General features: G+C 46.2%; 1 protein-coding gene and 1 pseudogene across 2 annotated transcripts in view; both read left to right on the top strand.

Moving 5' to 3' along the window:
• Positions 1 to 5,702: 5,702 nt before the first annotated feature.
• LOC113880965 lies at positions 5,703 to 6,948 on the top strand (annotated as a pseudogene). Its single transcript, XR_003507893.1, has one exon. The product of XR_003507893.1 is annotated as a sorting nexin-5 pseudogene (transcript).
• A 5,805-nt stretch (positions 6,949 to 12,753) lies between these two features.
• CRTAP (cartilage associated protein) overlaps positions 12,754 to 18,642 on the top strand; it is a 33,515-nt gene continuing 27,626 nt past the window's right edge. Inside the window, exons 1-2 of the mRNA XM_027522622.1 lie at positions 12,754 to 13,506; positions 17,259 to 17,408. Of these exons, the coding sequence (XP_027378423.1) occupies positions 13,036 to 13,506; positions 17,259 to 17,408 (621 nt within the window). The 5' untranslated portion in view covers positions 12,754 to 13,035. The remainder of the gene's footprint in view (positions 13,507 to 17,258; positions 17,409 to 18,642) is intronic.

The following is an 18,642-nucleotide window of genomic DNA, read 5'->3' as shown; positions in this document are numbered from 1 at the left end:
CTAATGGTTTAGTCGCTAAGTCGTGTCCGAGTCTTTGTGACAGCAGGGACTGTAGCCCACCAGGCTTCTCTGTCCATGGGATTTCCCAGGCAAGGAAACTGGACCGGGTTGCCATTTCCCTCTCCAGGGAATCTTCCCCACCCAGGGATGGAACCCAAACCTCCTACATTGCAGGCAGATTCTTTAACACTGAGCCCACTGCTGCTACTGCTGCTAAGTCGCTTCAGTTGTGTCCGACTCTGTGCAACCCCATAGATGGCAGCCCACCAGGCTCCCCCATCCCTGGGATTCTCCAGGCAAGAATACTAGAGTGGGTTGTCATTTCCTTCTCCGAGCCACTAGGGAAGCCCATATTGTTAACTTGAGACTTGAGGTTAACAATAACAGTATAGGGTTAGTGAATTCCCTGGTGGTCCCAGGATTCGATCCCTGGTAGGGGAACTAAGACCCCACAAGCCAAACTTCGAGCACCCCCCCCACCAAAATTACGGTTTATTGATAGACTCCTTGACTAAACTTTAATTAGGCTTCTCTGACTAGAGACTCTTCTAGACTCTTCTAGACCTGGATCTTGGCCTTCTGTGCCTGACCTGTCCTTGCCTGCCCAGAATTGTCCAGTCTTAGCAAATTAGCAAAAAAAAAAAAAAAATTCTTAGCAAAGAATCCTGCTAAATCAGTTTGGGAATAATCCCCCAGTTCTTGGTATCTGATCAAGTTCCTCATCCCTACCCCACCTCTCTTGACATCTAACTCTTTGACCTACCCTTCCTGGAGAATGAAATGGCAACCCACTCCAGTATTCTTGCCTGGAGAATCCCATGGACGGAGGAGCCTGGTGGGCTACAGTCTACAGGGTCGCAAAGAGTTGGACACGACTGAGCGACTTCACTAGCAAAAATCCCTTGAGACCTCCTCTTACAATTTTCCACCCACAAGCCCCTAACTCTGCTGGCTATAAATCCTCAGCTCTCTTTGCTGTAGTTAGAATTGAGACCCATCCCTCTCCACCTGTGGCAGTAGAATTGACTGTTATGACAAAAATCTTGAAGAAAATCTTCCTTACCACTTTAGCAAGTATACAATTTTTTTTCTTTAGCACTATTTTTTTTACAATTTGCAGACCTTTTTCAAACTTAGTCTGGTTTTTAACAATGAGAGTGATGGTTATCAAAGACAAAATTAGTGGTTACAGGTAGTAACCACTGGTAGTAACAGGTAGTAACCACTGGTAGTCCAGTGGCTAAGACTCTGAGCTTCCAATGCAGGGGGCCAGTGTTCGATCCCTGGTCAGGGAACTAGTTCCCACAGCAGTACATGCTGCAACTAAGAGCTTACATGCCACAACTAAAACCCAGCACAGCCAAATAAATAAATAAAGTAGTAATAATAAAGAATAATAATTACTTATGAGAGTGAGGGCCTGAAATGGGGGGAAGGGCCCCCCAAATTTTGTTTCTTGAACTAGAGAGTGGTTACAGGAGTACTCGCCACCTAGTCATTCGTTTTGTGTCACTTCCTGTATCTTTTTTTTTTTTGACCTCGCCTCACGGCATGTGGGGTCTTAGTTCCCCAATGAGGGATTGAACCCATGCCCCCTGCAGTGGAAACACAGAGTCCTAACTACTGGACTGCTAGGGAATTCCCTGTAATTGTTTTTAAAATTAGTTTAAAAGTTATTTTGGGGGCTTCCCTGGTGGCTCAGTGATAACAAATCCACCTGATAATAGAGGAGACATGGGTTTAATCCCTTTTCCGGGAAGAGTGCACATGCTGCAGAGCAATTAAGCCTATGCACAGCATTTGAGCCCATGTTGTAGGACGTGCGTGCTGCAAGTACTGGAGCTCGTGTGCCTAACGCCTGTGCTCCGCAACAAGAGAAGCCACCGTAATGGGAAGCCCGTGAAATGCAACTACAGAGTAGCCCTGACTCTCTGCAGCTAGAGAAAGCCCACCCAGCAACGAAGACCCAGCACATAAAGAAACCTAAAAAAAAAAAAAAAGATGAGGGGGATTTCCCTGGCAGTCCAGTGGTAGAACTCCATACTTTCACTGCAGGGGGGGAGGGTTCAATCCTTCATCTGGTCTAAGAACTAAGACCCCACAAGCCTTGAGGCATGGCCAGAAAAAAAAGATATGAGATTCAAATGTTAGCATCCATGAATAAGGTTGTATTAGACTACCACCCCTCTGACCCACTATGTCCTGCATGTGACTGCTTTGGGATTACAATGGCAGTTGAGCAGCTGAAACAGAGACTTGGCTGTTGTTGGTGTTCAGTCCCTAAGTTGTGTCTGACTCTTTGCAATGCCATAGACTGAGCACGTTAGACTCCTCTGTCCTCCAATATCTACCGGAATCTGCTCAAGTTCATGGCCACTGAGTCAGGGATGCTATCCAGCCATCTCATCCTCTGCCTCCCTCGTCTCCTTTTGCCTTCAGTCTTTCCTAGGATCAGAGTCTTTTCCAGTGAATCAACTTTTGCATCAGGTGCCCAAAGTACTGGAGTTTCAACTTCAGCATCTATCCTTCCAATGAATATTCAGAGTTAATTTTCTTAAGGACTGACTGGCTTGATCTCCCTACCGTCCAAGGGACTCTCAAGAGTCTTCTTCGGCACTCAGCTTTCTTGATGGTCCAACTCTCACATCCATACATGACTATTAGAAAAAACATAGCTTTGTACGGACTTTTGTTGGCAAAGTGATGTCTCTGCATTTTAATTCGCTGGCTAGGTTTGTCATAGCTTTCCTTTATGAGCCACAAAACCTAAAATGGATCGTATCTGACCCTTTACAGTAGAAGCTTGCCCAGAGAGTATAGATAGAAGTTTGTTTCTGAGATTTTAGCGCCAGACTCTGTGTTATAGTTGAACTGGAAGTGATAATAGCTGTGGTTGTGCTAAAGGCTTTACCAGCAGTGAGTCAGTCTGCATCACACCTAGTTTCATGTTATTATCCACATTTCACGAATGAGGGAACCGAGTCACAGAGGAGGTGCCTGTCAGTAGCCGCAGAGCCAGGAAGTGATAGGACCTCTAGTGTCATTGCCTGACTTTAAACCTCAAGTTTTTTATCTTTATTTTTGTATTGAGGTATGGTTGATTTACAATGTTATGTTATTAGTAGTTTCTAGAGTATAGCAAAGTGATTCCAGTTTATTCATATACATATATATGTATATACTTATACATATGGTTAATTAGAGCCCGGGTTATTTTCACAAGGCCATGATGCTTCTGTGCTGCTCTATTTATAGTTCCTGTCTGAGTGTGCACACATAGTAGGTGCTGCTGTGCTGTGCAATGCTCAGTTGTGTCTGACTCTGTGACCCCATGGACCATACCCCACCAGGCTCCTCTGTCCATGGAATTTTCCAGTCCAGATTGCTGGAGTGGGTTGCCATTTCCTTCTCCAGGGGATCTTCCCAACCCAGGGTGAAACCCACATTTCTTGTGTCTTCTGCATTGGCAGGCAGATTCTTGACCACTGTGCCACCTGGGAAGCCTCATATGTATGTATCATATATATAATTATACATTAAAATAAATATATATTTATTACATGTATATATATAATTATACATAATATACATATTATTACATGTATAGGATGAAAGAAAACTATGGAGCAAATGAGGCAGAATGTTAACAATCGATGAATTGGGCAAAGGGCATATAGAAATTCTTATATCAAAATGAAAAGGTTATTTAAAAAATATAAAATAAAGCCTCCTGTCTACAGATTCAGACAGTTATGCTGTGTAGCAATCCCTCATGCTTCTCACAAGTCCTTAAATTTTCTGATGAAGAAAGTCACAAGACTATCCTGGGGTTAAATTGTGCAGCCAACTAATGGGTATGATTATGAAACAATCAGTTCAGTTCAGTCTCTCAGTAGTGTCCAACTCTTTGTGACCCCATGAACTGCAGGACACCAGGCTTCCCTGTCCATCACCAACTCCCGGAGCTTGCTCAAACTCATGTATATCGAGTCAGTGATGCCATCCAACCATCACATCCTCTGTCGTCCCCTTCTCCTCCTGCCTTCAATCCCTCCCAGCATCAGGGTCTTTTCCAACGAGTCAGATCTTTGCATCAGGTGGCCAAAGTATTGGAGTTTCAGCTTCAGCATTAGTCCTTCCAATGTATATTCAGGACTGATTTCCTTTAGGATCGACTGGTTTGATTTCCTTGCAGTCCAAGGGACTCTCAAGAGTCTTCTCCAACACCACAGTTCAGAAGCATCAATTCTTTGGCACTCAGCTTTCTTTATGGTCCAACTCTTGCATCCATCCATGACTACTGGAAAAACCATAGGTTTGACTAGATAGACCTTTGTTGGCAAAGTAATGTCTCTGCTTTTTAATATGTTGTCTAGGTTTGTTATAGCTTTTCTTCCAAGGAGCAAGCATATTTTTATTTCATGGCTGAAGTTACCATCTGCAGTGGTTTTGGAGCCCCCAAAATAAAGTCTTTCACTGTTTCCATTGTTTCCCCATCTATTTGCAATAAAAAGATGAAATTATGAAATCATCAGCTTGCAGTTTCCTCACAATCTCAATAAAAGTTGGCAGCTGTGCCCCAGGACTGGTCCACCTTTCATGACTCTTGTGAGGTTAGGATGGCTGCATGTCCTCAAACTCCCTTTCAGGAGTCTAAAACCAAAAGACCTAAAAGCAAAAATACCCCAAGTGAGGCCCTTCGTAATGGGGGAGGGGGATGGGAGGGTTCTGGGGATATCCTCTTAGATTTTGCTTTTAGGATCACAGGTCACAATTCATTCCCAATTCAAATCCCAGATTTAATGCCTCTTTCGGAATGAAGTAATTAGTGCTTGCACTAGCTGGAAGAGTTCTTTTTCTTCCTACATACATCTGACTTATGACATTTATCTTTCTCTGTTATGGCTCTTTATGTTCTGTGTCTTAACTCAGACCCTCATCTTCTTTTAATTATGAATGAATTAACTATTTTTGGTCACACTCTGAGGCTTGTAGGATCTTAGTTCTCCGACCAGAGACTGAACCTGGGGTCCCCAGCCGTAGAAACGCAAAGTCTTAACCGCTGGACCACCAAGGAATTCCCACGCGTTCATCTTTCTTATAGGATCACATTTTGGGGTCTTTATGCTGTTTTTTGGCCTCCAGTCCCATCACCTCTCTTCTCCTTTGTAACTGTTATTTCTTTTGCCAAGAATCTTCTTCCTTTTTCCCTTCTTGCCTCCAGCAGTCTTCTGTTCCTTTTGTTCAGGTCCTTCAAGACTTAGAGAATGACCTCTTGCAAGAAACTTGCCCAGACTCACCTTCAGACTAGGTTAGTGCTACAGACTGAAGGTTTGTGCCCCTCCCCAAATTTATATGTTGAAACCTAATCCTCAAAGTGATGGTATTTGGAAATGAGGTCTTTGAAGTCTTCGGAGTGATTAGCTCATAAGGATGGGGCCTTCATGGATGGGATTAGTGCCCTTGAAAAGGAGACCCCCAGGGACTTCTCTGATGGGCTGCCTTTCAGTCCAGAGACCACACGTTCAGTCCCAGGTTGGGGAACTAAGATCCCACATGCCATGAGGTATGGCCAAACATTTATTAAAAGAGAGAGAGTCCAGTGCTTAGGACCAGGTGCTTTCACTGCAGTGGCCCAGGGTTCAATCCCTGGTCAGGCAACTAAGATCCAGCAAGCCATGCAGCCAAATTAAAAAAAGATTGATGTACCTGACGCACTCAGTGAGAGAGACAAAGTCAAATTTACAGTGCACACCAAGACCACACTGCCCACATTTCAGAGCCCAGAGTTTTCTGTTACAAGGCAACATGAAGACTGTGTGTGGCTACATGACACTCTTATTGAAACTACAGACTATGCTGGGCTTATTATCCCGCCAGCGCCGACCAAGCCCGACTTCGATGGCCCTCGAGAGAAGATGCAGAAGCTGGGAGAGGGTGAAGGGTCAATGACAAAAGAAGAATTTGCCAAGATGAAGCAAGAGCTAGAAGCGGAGTACCTTGCTGTCTTCAGGAAGACGGTGTCTTCGCACGAAGTCTTTCTCCAGCGGTTCTCCCCCCACCCTGTTCTCAGTAAAGACCGCAACTTCCACGTGTTTTTGGAATATGATCAAGATCTAAGTGTCAGGCGGAAAAATACTAAAGAGGTGTTTGGTGGCTTTTTTAAAAGTGTGGTGAAAAGTGCTGATGAAGTTCTTTTTTCAGGAGTTAAGGAGGTAGATGACTTTTTTGAGCAAGAGAAGACTTTCCTCATCAACTATTACAACAGGATCAAGGATTCCTGTGCAAAGGCTGACAGGATGACCAGATCTCATAAAAATGTCGCAGATGATTATATCCACACCGCAGCCTGCTTGCATAGCCTGGCTTTAGAGGAGCCTACAATCATCAAGAAGTACCTGTTGAAGGTGGCTGAGCTGTTTGAAAAACTTAGGAAAGTGGAGAGTCGAGTCTCCTCAGATGAAGACTTAAAACTGACGGAGCTCCTGCGATACTACATGCTCAACATAGAGGCTGCCGAGGATCTCTTATACCGACGCACCAAAGCTCTCATCGACTATGAGAGTTCAAATAAAGCGTTGGATAAGGCCCGGTTAAAGAGCAAAGATGTCAAGCTGGCCGAGGCACACCAGCAGGAATGCTGCCAGAAGTTTGAACAACTCTCTGAATCTGCAAAAGATGAGCTGATCAATTTCAAACGGAAGAGAGTGGCAGCATTCAGAAAGAATCTAATTGAAATGTCTGAACTGGAAATAAAGCATGCCAGGAACAATGTGTCCCTCCTGCAAAGCTGCATCGACCTGTTCAAGAACAACTGAGTGAAGGACTGAATGTGAAGAAAGCCCGCATCACTTGCACTTAAATCATTACCACAGAAGATTGATTTGATTTATCTTGACTTCAGTTTAAAATTATGTGAATACATATTTTGATTTCTAAAGATCTTAACATTTAACCATGTTGGTTTAAAAATATTTCTATTGCATGCTCCTTGGACATAACTAATCTTGATGCAGTTAATAGCTCAGTGGGTAGAATCTTAAGTACTGGGTTCTCCTCTAATTTGTAGTAATGAAGAAGGGGTTCTGGAGCGAGTGTAATCAGCAGGGGCCCTGCACATGTCATCTCCAGTTTCATGTGCTCAGGTCCCTGTAATTTAGGGTAGGTGCCTGTTAATAGCAGATGAGTCAGCTACTTGTTGCAGGTGACAGACATTCCATCCCTTTGTCAAGTGATTTTCCCCTTTCTTACTCTCACAGATCGGTAGTCACCTTCAGTTGTTTGTACTATAACAAGAGCAAGAAAAATATCATATCTTTATATTTACCCTTTGCAACTCCATTTTTGTAGCTGGGATACAAATATTTGTGGGGAGAGGCTTATCCTGAAGGTATAAGAACAACTAATGTGAACCCCTTCCTTCCTGGTGGGGGCACAGTATGTGTGTGCTTGGACTTTTTATAAAGCATCCAATAAAATAATCCATGCTCAAAAAAAAAAAAAGAGAGACTCCTTGAGGACTTAGGTCTGCCCCAGGTGTGGAGGTGGCACAGTGCTTGGATTTCAGGGACCCTGGCGCGTATGTGTACCCATGACTGATTCATGCTGCTGTATGGCAGAAACCAACACAATATTGTAAAGCAATTATCTTTCAATTAAAAATTGATATTTTTTTTTAAAGAGTGAGAGACACCAGAATGTTCCCTTGCCCCTTCCATCCATGAACCAGAGAGCAGGTTCTCTGACACCAAACCTGGCAACACCTTGATCTTGGGTCTCTCAGCCTCCAGACCACGAGAAATAAATTTCAGTCTATGAGCCATCCACTGGGCCTGTGATAGCAGCCGGAAGTCACTAAGGTAGTTGCCCAACCCTCTTTGGGGTCCACATAACACTCTCTCCAGCTCTAATGGTGGGTAATTAAAGGTTTGCTTATCTGTCTTCTCAAGACTTTGAGGGAACGAGTTGATATTTCTTTAATACAGTGCCTGTCACACAATAGTTGACTATAGGTTAATGGAACACATGCAAAAAAATATAGATGTCTTATCTCTACTGAACTGGAAGTTCCTTGTAGTCAAGGATGTATGTCTGATTCATCTTTGCATTCCGTGCCAAGGGCAGGACCTGGTCTAAGGTAGGTGCTGAACAGTGTAGTGAAAGAATGAATAAATTCACGATACTAAAGAGAATTTGTTGTTTAAGTCACCTGAGGGGCCTTCCACCTTATAGGAAATCATGATCCAAAAGTTTTGTTTATGGTTCCTTTTTCATTCCAGTTTTATCTTGTATGTTTGTATGTTGTTGTTCAGCCTCTCAGTTGTGTCTGACTCTTTGCGACCCCATGGACTGCAGCACACCAGGCTTCCTTATCCTTTCCCCCAGAGTTTGCTTAAACTCTTGTCCATTGAATTGGTGATGTTATCTAACCATCTCATCCTCTGTTGCCCCCTTCTTCTCCCGCCCTCAATCTTTCTCAGCATTAGGGTCTTTTCCAATGAGTCGACTCTTTGCATCAGGTGGCCAAAGTATTGGAGCTTCAGGTTCAGCATCAGTCCTTCCAATGCATAGTCAGGGTTGATTTACTTTAGGATGGACTGGTTTGATCTTTGCCATCCAAGGGACTCTCAAGAGTCTTCTCTAGCACCACAGTTCAAAGTACCCTGATAGCTCAGTTGGTAAAGAATCTGCCTCCAATGCAGGAGACCCCAGTTCGATTCCAGGTCAGGAAGATCTGCTGGAGAAGGGATAGGCTACCCAGTCCAGTGTTCTTGGGCTTCCCTGTGGCTCAGCTGGTAAAGAATCCGCCTGCAATGTGGGAGACCTGGGTTCGATCCCTGGGTTGGGAAGATCCCCTGGAGAAGGGAAAGGCTACCCACTCTAGTATCCAGGCCTGAAGAATTCCATGGACTGTATAGTACATGGGATGGCAGAGTTGGACACTACTGAGCAACTTTCACTTTCAACCTTCTTTATGGTCTAACGCTCACATCCGTACATGACTACTGGAAAAACCATATTTGTTTGTATGAGGTAAGACTCTATTACTTGCATTCCTAAATAATATTTTGTGTACTTTGGCATACTTTTAAACTTTAGACAAGTGGAATCATTCTTTTTAAGGCTAAACTGTGTTGTTATGTATAGCTGTAATTCTTTTATTATTCCCTGCTGTAAAATCTTCTCCTACGTGTGCATCTTCTCTCTAAAAAAACAAACAAAAAAATCCACTTTTGTTTTTACACGGTTCTTTCTGCTTTCTGCTATCAGGAACTGTGCTGCTGTATCATACCGAAAACACTTATTAAATACAAAAGAAAAAAATGAAGTGGAGAAAATGGATATAACCTTAACAAGGTAATCACAATTGGCATCAATGATAAGGGGCTGACAGTGGGTTCCTTCAGTGATGTCTGAAAGGGACTGTATTCTAGTCCAGCGGTCCCCAACCTTTTTGGCACCAGGGACCAGTTTCATGGAAGCCAGTTTTTCCAGGGACTGGGGCGTGGGAGGGTGTGTGGGGGAAACGGTTTTGGGATGATTCAAGTGCCGTTACATTTACTTTATCTCTATTATTATTACATTGTGATAGACAAGGAAATAATTCTACAGCTCACCATAATGCAGAATCAGTGGGAGCCCTGAGCTTGTTTTCCTGCAGCTAGACAGTCCCATCTGGGGTGATGGGAGAGCGATGGGGAGCGGCTACAAATACAGATGAAGCTTCACTCACCTCCTGTTGTGGCCCGGTTCCTAACAGACCACAGACCAATATCAGTTTGTTGCCTGGCCTCTGGGGACCCCTGTTCTAGTCCAGAGACCTTAATCTGAATCTAATCATGAAGAAACAGCAGAGAAACCTCAATGGAGGACTTTTTATAAAATAACTGGCCTGTATTCTTAAAAGTAATTCTGTTTCTTTTCGGCTGTGCTAGGTCTTCCACGCTGTGCAGGCTTTTCTTGTCTCAGAGGCTACTCTCTAGTTGCAGTGTTCAGGCTTTCGTTGCACAGCATGGGCTGTAGGCGGCCCGTGGGCTCAACAGCTGCAGCTCTGGAATTCTAGAGCACAGGCTCAGTAGTTGTCGTGCATGGGCTTAGTTGCTCTGAGGCATGTGGGATCTTCTGGGACCAGGAATCGAACCCATGTCTCTTGCATTGGCAGGCGGATTCTTTACCACTGAGCCCCCAGGGAAGACCCCTGTATTCTTTTTTTGAACTAGACTGGAGCAGTTTTAGGTTTGCAGCAACGCTGAATGAACAGCACAGAGGTTTCCCATCTACCCTCCACCACTACGTACACACCGCCTCTCCCGCTATCAGAATCCCACACCAGATGGGTCGCCTGGTACAGTCATTGAAGCTGCTTTCATTCAGTATGATCACCCAAAGCCCATGACTTCCATTAGGGCTCACTCTTGATACTGCATATTCTCTGGGTTTTGAGAAATGTATCATGATATCCATCCACCATTATAGTATCACACAGAAGAGTTTGGCTTCCCTGCAAGTCCTCTTCTGTGCCTGTTTATCCCTCTCTCCCCGTATCACTTGGCAATCAGTGATCCCTTTACTGTTCTCAAAGTTTGCCTTTTCCAGAATGTCACATAGTTGGGGGAATTCCTTGATGGTCCATTGCTTGGGTCTACACATTCTCACTGCTGAGGGCCCAGGTTCAGTCCCTGGTTGGGGAGCTAAGATCTCACAAGCAGTGCAGTGCAGCCAACAACAACAACAACAAAAAACAAATAAATAAAACCCCCAAACATAACATCATATATAGTTGGAATCATACAGTATATAGTCTTTCATATATAACCTTCTTTTACATAGTAAAATGTATTTAAGTTTCCTCCATGTTTTTTTGTGGTGGAATAGCTCATTTCTTTTTAGTGCTGAGTAATCCTTGGAAGAAAAGTTATGACCAACCTAGATAGCATATTGAAAAGCAGAGACATTACTTTGCCAACAAAGGTCTGTCTAGTCAAGGCTATGGTTTTTCCATTGGTCATGTATGGATGTGAGAGTTGGACTGTGAAGAAAACTGAGCGCTGAAGAATTGATGCTTTTGAACTGTGGTGCTGGAGAAGATTCTTGCGGGTCCCCTGGACTGCAAGGAGATCCAATCAGTCCATCCTAAAGGAGACCAGTCCTGGGTGTTCATTGGAAGGACTGATGCTGAAGCTGAAACTCCAGTACTTTGGCCACCTCATGCGAAGAGTTGACTCATTGGAAAAGACTCTGATGCTGGGAGGGATTGGGGGCAGGAGGAGAAGGGGACGACAGAGGATGAGATGGCTGGATGGCATCACTGACTCGATGGACGTGATTCTGAGTGAACTCCGGGAGTTGATGATGGACAGGGAGGCCTGGCGTGCTGCGATTCATGGGATCGCAAAGAGTTGGACACGACTGAGCGACTGAACTGAACTGAACTGAATAGGCGTGTGGTGGATCTCACTGTTGTTTTGGCCTGTACTCTAGTGTCAATAGCATAACAATAAAATCTGAAGGTTCGGATTCTAGAACATTAGATAGAAGAAACAACTAGATACAATACATGATATTGGACTGTTTCCTGCCCAGGGGAAAAACGTGCTATACAAGACGTTGTTGTTTAGTCCAAACAACAACAGTTGGGATTGAATCCACCTGCCTTATGTCTCCTGCATTGGGAGGCAGATTTTTTTTTTTTTACCACTGAGCCACCAGTGCATCTCCCACAACTCCTGCGTTGCAGGCAGAGTGTTTACTGCGGAGTCACAAGGGAAGCCCATAAAAGACATTATTAGTTGACAAAACTGGAATGGGGGATATAGATTAGTGAATTTGATCATTAATGAATTTGAGCATTGTAGTTTCATTCCCAGGTGGGGCAGTGGTAAAGAATCCGCCTGCCGATGCAGGAGACACGGCTTCAGTTCCTGGGTGGGGAAGATCCCCTGGAGAAGGAAATGGCAACCCACTCCAGTATTCTTGCCTGGAGAATCCTATGGACAGAGGAGCCTGGCAGGCTCCATGGGATTGCAAAGAGTCAAACACGACTGAGCACAACAGTGAGTTTCGGTTCCTAGGACATACATACTAAAAGATTAAAGGGTAAATGGCCTGATGTATGCAATCTTCTCTCAAATGATTAAGAAAAAGAAATATGGCATAAGTTATTCATTTGTAAATGTGTATAAAGGATATATAGGAGTTGTATGTACTATCCTTGCAATTTTTTTGTAAATTATTTAAAAATAAAAATTTAAGTAATTACAATTACAATGCTGGGACTTAATCACTGGCAGTCCACTGGTTAGGACTTGGCGCTCCCACTGCTGGGATGGGTGTGCTCTGTGGTCGTGGAACTAAGATCCCTGAAAGTCGAGTGGTGCGGCCAAAAAATTTAATAATGATAAAATAACAGTACTGCCTTTAACATTCCATCCACATCTTTTGATGCACACATACAAGCTTCTCGAGTGTATTCTGAAGCGTGGAATCTAAATCATAAGGTGTGTGCATCTTCAACTTGATTTGCTCAATAGTTTACAAAGTGCCACCGACATCCTCATTAATTTTATATATGCACTGTCTCTCTCACTGAAATGTAAGGTCGTTCGTGGACCCGCAGCATTAACCTCACTAGGGTGCTGGTTAGAACTGCAAACCCTCAGATCCCCATCTCTGCCAGATTTGGTGAAAGAGAAACTCTGGAGTCACTTGTGAATCTGCGTTTTTCAAAAGTCCTCTAAATGATTCTAAAGTCTAAGCAGCGCTGATCCATCAGGGCCGCGTCTGGCTTCCAGACAGCCTTCTCTAAAGGAGCGATCAGCGGAGCTGGGGATCAAATGTTAGACAAGCAGAAACTAGAGGGCAGCGCGCCTCCCTAGGACACCCTCCCCGTACGGGCAGCTTCGCCCGGACCCCCCGGCTGGTGGGGAGGGGCGGCCGGACGGGGCGGGCCTGAGGCTGGCGTCTCCGCCTCTTCAGCGTTCGGCTCCCTTTTCTTTTCCTTCTTTCTCCTCTCTTTCCTTCCTTCCGCCTGGAGCTATGGAGCCGGGGCGCCGGGCGGCCGCGGCGCTGCTGGCGCTGCTATGCGCGGTATGCGCGCTGCACTCGGGGCGCGCCCAGTACGAGCGCTACAGCTTCCGCAGCTTCCCGCGGGACGAGCTGATGCCGCTCGAGTCGGCCTACCGGCACGCGCTGGACCAGTACAGCAGCGAGCACTGGGCGGAGAGCGTGGGCTACTTGGAGATCAGCCTGCGGCTGCACCGCCTGCTACGGGACAGCGAGGCCTTCTGCCACCGCAACTGCAGCGCGGCGCCGCAGCCCGAGCCCACCGCCGGCCTCGCGCGCTACCCGGAGTTGCGCCTCTTTGGGGGCCTGCTGCGCCGAGCGCACTGCCTCAAACGCTGCAAGCAGGGCCTGCCGGCCTTCCGCCAGTCGCAACCCAGCCGCGAAGTACTGGCGGACTTCCAGCGCCGAGAGCCCTACAAGTTCCTGCAGTTCGCCTACTTCAAGGCAAGTCCGGTCGCCCCGCCTTACGCTTAGGCCCCGCCCCGCGCCGCGGTTAGGCCCCGCCCGCCGCGGTTAGGCCCGCCCCTAGACCCCTGCCTGGTGCCTGCGTCCTGGGCCCGATCGCACCGCCCTTTCTAGACTTACTTCTTTCGCACTCAGCGTCGCTAAGGGAGACCTTCAAATCCTCTGCCTTGTATTCTATTTCATAGATAAACATGAAAAATACTTTTCTTGAAGGGTGGTTCTGAGGCAGAGGATGTATATCTAACGACTAGCACAGTGTTATTTGAAGACAGACTTCTGTTTTTAGTAGATACCATCAAAATCCCTTTTCTCAAGTGAGTAGGGCGGGAGAGGACCTGCGGGGCCGGTCAGTCTCTTTTAAAGAGGAATTTAAAAGGGCAGGGCTCCTTGGAAGGACACTTGCCTGTCTGGAGGAGGAGAACCTGAGCGCTGTGATTCCTCAGGGCTGGCGCTCTCCGCTGGCTTTCATCTACAGTGTAACGCGGTTGTCTTCCTCCTTTTTATGACTGTTTGCATTCCGTCTGTGATTGCTGGCTAAAAATAGCCACAAATTGCAGTTGTCTACGGTCCTTACACGGGGGACCCTGAAGTTTTAAGAACGGGCTGAATTCCCTGTTAACTGGATAAAGAGGCTTTAGCTTGGCGGGTCTTCAATGGGTTTTGCCAAGAGAGCCCTCTTAAAGCTGTTTCCACTTTATTGGAAAACGATTTGGTAAACTCTGTGTCTTTGGGCTGCAAGATCTGCTTTTCATATTTCTCTGAAACGGGTCCACGTGTATGTTGCATTCGTATGGGCCATAAAATAGCACAAAACCCTAAATAGGAGAAAAACTGGGTTATTTCTATGCCTGCTACAGCTTTATATAAAGTATCAGATTTGTGAATGTTTGTCCTAGCAATTAAAAAAAAAAAAAAAAAAAGTTTTAAAATAGACCAGGGATGAGATTAATACATTTCCGGAACTCAGAAATGATGGCTGACTCATACAAGCACTATATTTTTACGCTGAAAAAGACTCATTTAATCCTCTTTTTTGTAGAGCTTTTGGCACATACAGTATGAGCCAAATTTGAGTCACATAATCAAGGGGGAAACGTTTTATTTTTAAACCTGGAGAATAATGGAAGCTCTGATTTCTTTAAAATACGGATGAATGTGAAACGAGGCAAAAGGGGAGGAACAGTTAATTTAGGGTGACCGGAAGGCAGGGGTTTCGTCCATCGTGGCATCCGCAAAGGCTAGGAAATTCATAACTTCTCTTCAAAACTCTTTACAGGTCTTGTGACAATCACTTACTTAAAGTCAGTAAAGGGAATTCCCCGGTGGTCAGGTGGTTAGGGCTGTAGGCTTCCACAGGGGTCTAGGGGGGTTTGGGGGAGGGAGGGGCCGAAGAGGAGGCGAGGGGGCCGGGGGCGGAGGCGGGGTGGGGGGTGGGCAGGGAGACAGTCCCACTCCAGGCCGCTAGATGGCATTCCTCAGACATCAGCACGGATATCTGGAAGGGCAGGCTCTGCCATTATCTCCAAATGACTAGGCTCGCGTCTGTGGGGTAGTTTCTGCCCTGGCTGTTTGCTGCCCTTTGATTGTCAGAAATCCAGACCGTGCCAAATATTCCTTTATTTTCTCTCTCCAAACAGAATTCCCTAATTCCTGTCCCCGAGGCTCCCTCTGGATTGGCTGAAGGAGTCTCCCTCCACATGTATGGGTTACCCCCCCCCCCCCCGCCCCCCGCTCCCCCAGATTGTGCTGTGATTTCAGGGCATGGAGGGGCCATGACATCCATGGTGGGGGAGGGCCCTCTGCCACTCGTGTGTCCACACAGGGAGGTGTCCCTATCCCTTTCTGCGAGCCTTTTCACTCACCTCATGGCACCTCCTTCTTCCCTGAAGACTTCTGGGCTCTGCCTGCAGGTACCAAACCTGAGGATCAAGGGCCACAGACCTTGCTGCCCCTGCAGACTCCAAGGAGGGAGTTTTTTCTAGCCTAGAGGATTCCTCTTCCTCCTCTTTTTTTTTTTTTTTGGCCATGTGGCATGGCATGCTGGATCTTAGTTCCCCAACCGGGAATTGAACCCATATCTCCTGCAGTGGAACCTCGGGTCCGGAACCGACAGGGAAATCCTTCCTCTGTCTTCTTCTTCCAGGCCAGTCAGCTTCTTCCTGCAGTTCCCTCTCTCAATTTCCTCTTCTTCACATACTTGCCAAGTTCTCTAAGGAGTACAAGAGCTTTGGTCATACCTCTATGTCCTGACCTCCCCTGAGGCAGTGAGACTCAGAATCAGCTGATCAGCACCAAATGGGGAGAAGAGAGAGAGGGGGAAAGAGAGGGAAACATGAATTAATTTCATGAAAATATTATGTAGTCGTGATGTCCTGTCCAAGTCATTGGTACTTACCAAGTCCTGCCTTGTCCTAAGAACTCTGCCAGCTGCCAGGAATGCAGAAAACAGGATGACATAAAAGAGGCACGTGGTCCAGTGGTTAAGACTCCTCACTCCCAATATAGAGAGCCTGGGTTTGATCCCTGGTTAGGAAACTAGACCCCACATGCTGCAACTAAGACCCAGCACAGCCAAATTAATTAATTAAATAAATATACATACTTATATACCCTGATGAATATATACCTTGATAACTCAGCTGATAAAGAATCTGCCTGCAATGCAAGAGACCCCAGTTTGATTCCTGGGTTGGGAAGTTCCCTTGGAGAAGGGATAGGCTACCAACTCCAGTATTCTTGGGCTTCCCTGGTGGTTCAGCTGGTAAAGAATCCGCTTGCAAGGCGGGAGACCTGGGTTCAATCCCTGGGTTGGAAAGATACCCTGGAGAAGGCTACCCATTCCAGTATTCTGGCCTGGAGAATTCCATGGACTGTATAGTCCATGGGGTCGCCAGGAGTCGCACGTGACTGAGTGACTTTCACTTATACTTTCATATATATATATTTTTAAGAGTCTCTTGATTGAGGTCGTGGGGAAAGGGAGGACTCACTTTCATGTATAAGCAGGGATCTTCCTCCCAGCCCCCAAGATTCACTTCCTAGAACAGCACCTGTCCTGTAGAGGCTCTCAACAAATATTTGCTGAGTGAATGAATGAGTGAATGAGGAGGTGGTGGGGGTCCTCGGGAAGATGAAACAGAGGTTCTGTGAGAGACCTGGGAAAATACTGATCTATCTGTCAAGGTTCTGGCAGAAAAGATGTGATATAGTTATACAGGGTAACTGGAGGAATACTTATGAATAAGGCAGTTACTTACAAAAGCTGGGGTGAGACCCACCTCCCAGGCCAGAAGGGGTAACATGGATGGAGAGATACTAGATGGAGAGACCTTCAATTAAGGGAAGGAGCCAGGACGAAAACAGCCCAGCCTTATTCTCTTCCCTTCCTTCAGTCCCCTGTTGGGCACCTGTTGGGGCTGAACCCACTGAAAGCTAGAGGGCAAGGGAGTCCACAGGGACAGCCCATACGCCAGCCTCCTGGGCAGGGCAGGGTGGAGACGGCAGAGTAGATCGGGGCAGGCACAGAGGGTACATTGGCTCACCCATAGGAATGAACGCTCATGCCTTGTGGCTGGACCAGGTATGCTGGGCCTTGGAAATCACTGAGCCCTTAGCTGGAAACACTGTGTAGAAACACAAAATTGCCTAAGGACTGAACAGACGTTCTTGTTTTACAGAAATCACGTTCACCACCCACTGAGTAGTGCTTGTCTCTCCTCTCTGGACTTTAGGCAAATAATCTTCCGAAAGCCATTGCAGCTGCTCACACCTTTCTACTGAAGCATCCTGATGACGAGATGATGAAGAGAAACATGGCTTATTACAAGAGCCTGCCCGATGCCGAGGACTACATTAAAGACTTGGAAACCAAGTCGTACGAGGTACATTTGGGTTTTTACACAGTGGTTAGTTGCAGTGTGAATTTTAGAATAAGTGTATCTTAGTGAACAGCTACTGACACTGAAGGACTGATAAGTGATTTTTGATGACATTTGATGAGTATTATGACAATAGAAATGACTGCCTTGGGATTCCCCTGGTGGTCTAGTGGTTAAGACCTCGTACTGCTAATGCAGGGGGTGCAGGTTTGATCTCTGGTCAGGGAACTGGATTCCACATGCTGTGGGGTATGGCCAAAAAATTTAAAAAAGAAGAAAAAATGATTGCCTTTTTAACACCAAGTTGATCCATTTAAGAATGCAATTTCACGTTGCATGGTGATTTTAAAGTCACTTTTTTTCCCTTTAAATGCTGCATTTTAGAAATATGGTCATTTGATCATTCAGTTTTAAGATGGTATAAAAATGGGTCTTGGAAATCATCTGAAAATGACTAAGAACAGAAGAACCTGGAAGTAGGTCTTCATCTCTGATGCAACTAGGAAACATGTATTTTTATACACACACACAGCACATACCTCAAGATGGAAGGGGAATAAGGTTCTAGGAGGACAGACTCATCAGGTTACAGGATATTTGAGTCTGTGCATCTGCAGAGGGGATCCTGAGGGGAATGAGTGAGGACAGTAAGAAGAGGACGAGTCCAGAGCACTTACTGCTGTCAGGGCCTGTCGAGTCTGGGCTCCAGGTGTGTGGGTACCAGTGGGGCAGGAGCAGGGGTTGAAAACAGAGGGATGGGTTGGAAGTGCCCACCGGAGCTCCTAGAGCCTCAGGTCTGACTCTAGGGTTTCCCATCGTGGGACCAGACTGCAAGCTCACTTTTTCACCAGCGGTGACCCTCAAACATTGTGGGCAAAATCTCTTTTCTGGAGCCCATCTGGTCTCCAGGGAGGAATTCCCCAGCCTTCCGCAGGGCTGGCGGAGTGTCTGAGAGCCAGTCTGGGGAGAGGGATGGCGATCTCACGGCTGAGTTGGAGGCCTCACCTGTTCCTGGGTGTCAGCCCACACCTCAGCTTGATTGCTGTGCCTGCTCCCTGGGCCTTCAGCCTTTATGGGTAGAATCTCTAGAACAGACTTGGAAGGTGTGGTCCCTTAGGGGAGCAGATGGCTGCTGGCGGGGGAAGCCAGGCTCCAACAGCCAGGTTCAGACTTTCAGCCAGCGTTCCATCCCGCACCTCGTGCCAGCCTCTGTAGTCCCTGGTGTCTGCAGGTGTCT

This window comes from Bos indicus x Bos taurus, chromosome 22 (genome assembly GCF_003369695.1).
Source record: "Bos indicus x Bos taurus breed Angus x Brahman F1 hybrid chromosome 22, Bos_hybrid_MaternalHap_v2.0, whole genome shotgun sequence".
Lineage (NCBI taxonomy): Eukaryota > Metazoa > Chordata > Mammalia > Artiodactyla > Bovidae > Bos > Bos indicus x Bos taurus.
Note: the sequence above shows the minus strand (reverse complement) of the source record. Positions and strands in the feature narration are given on the sequence as shown.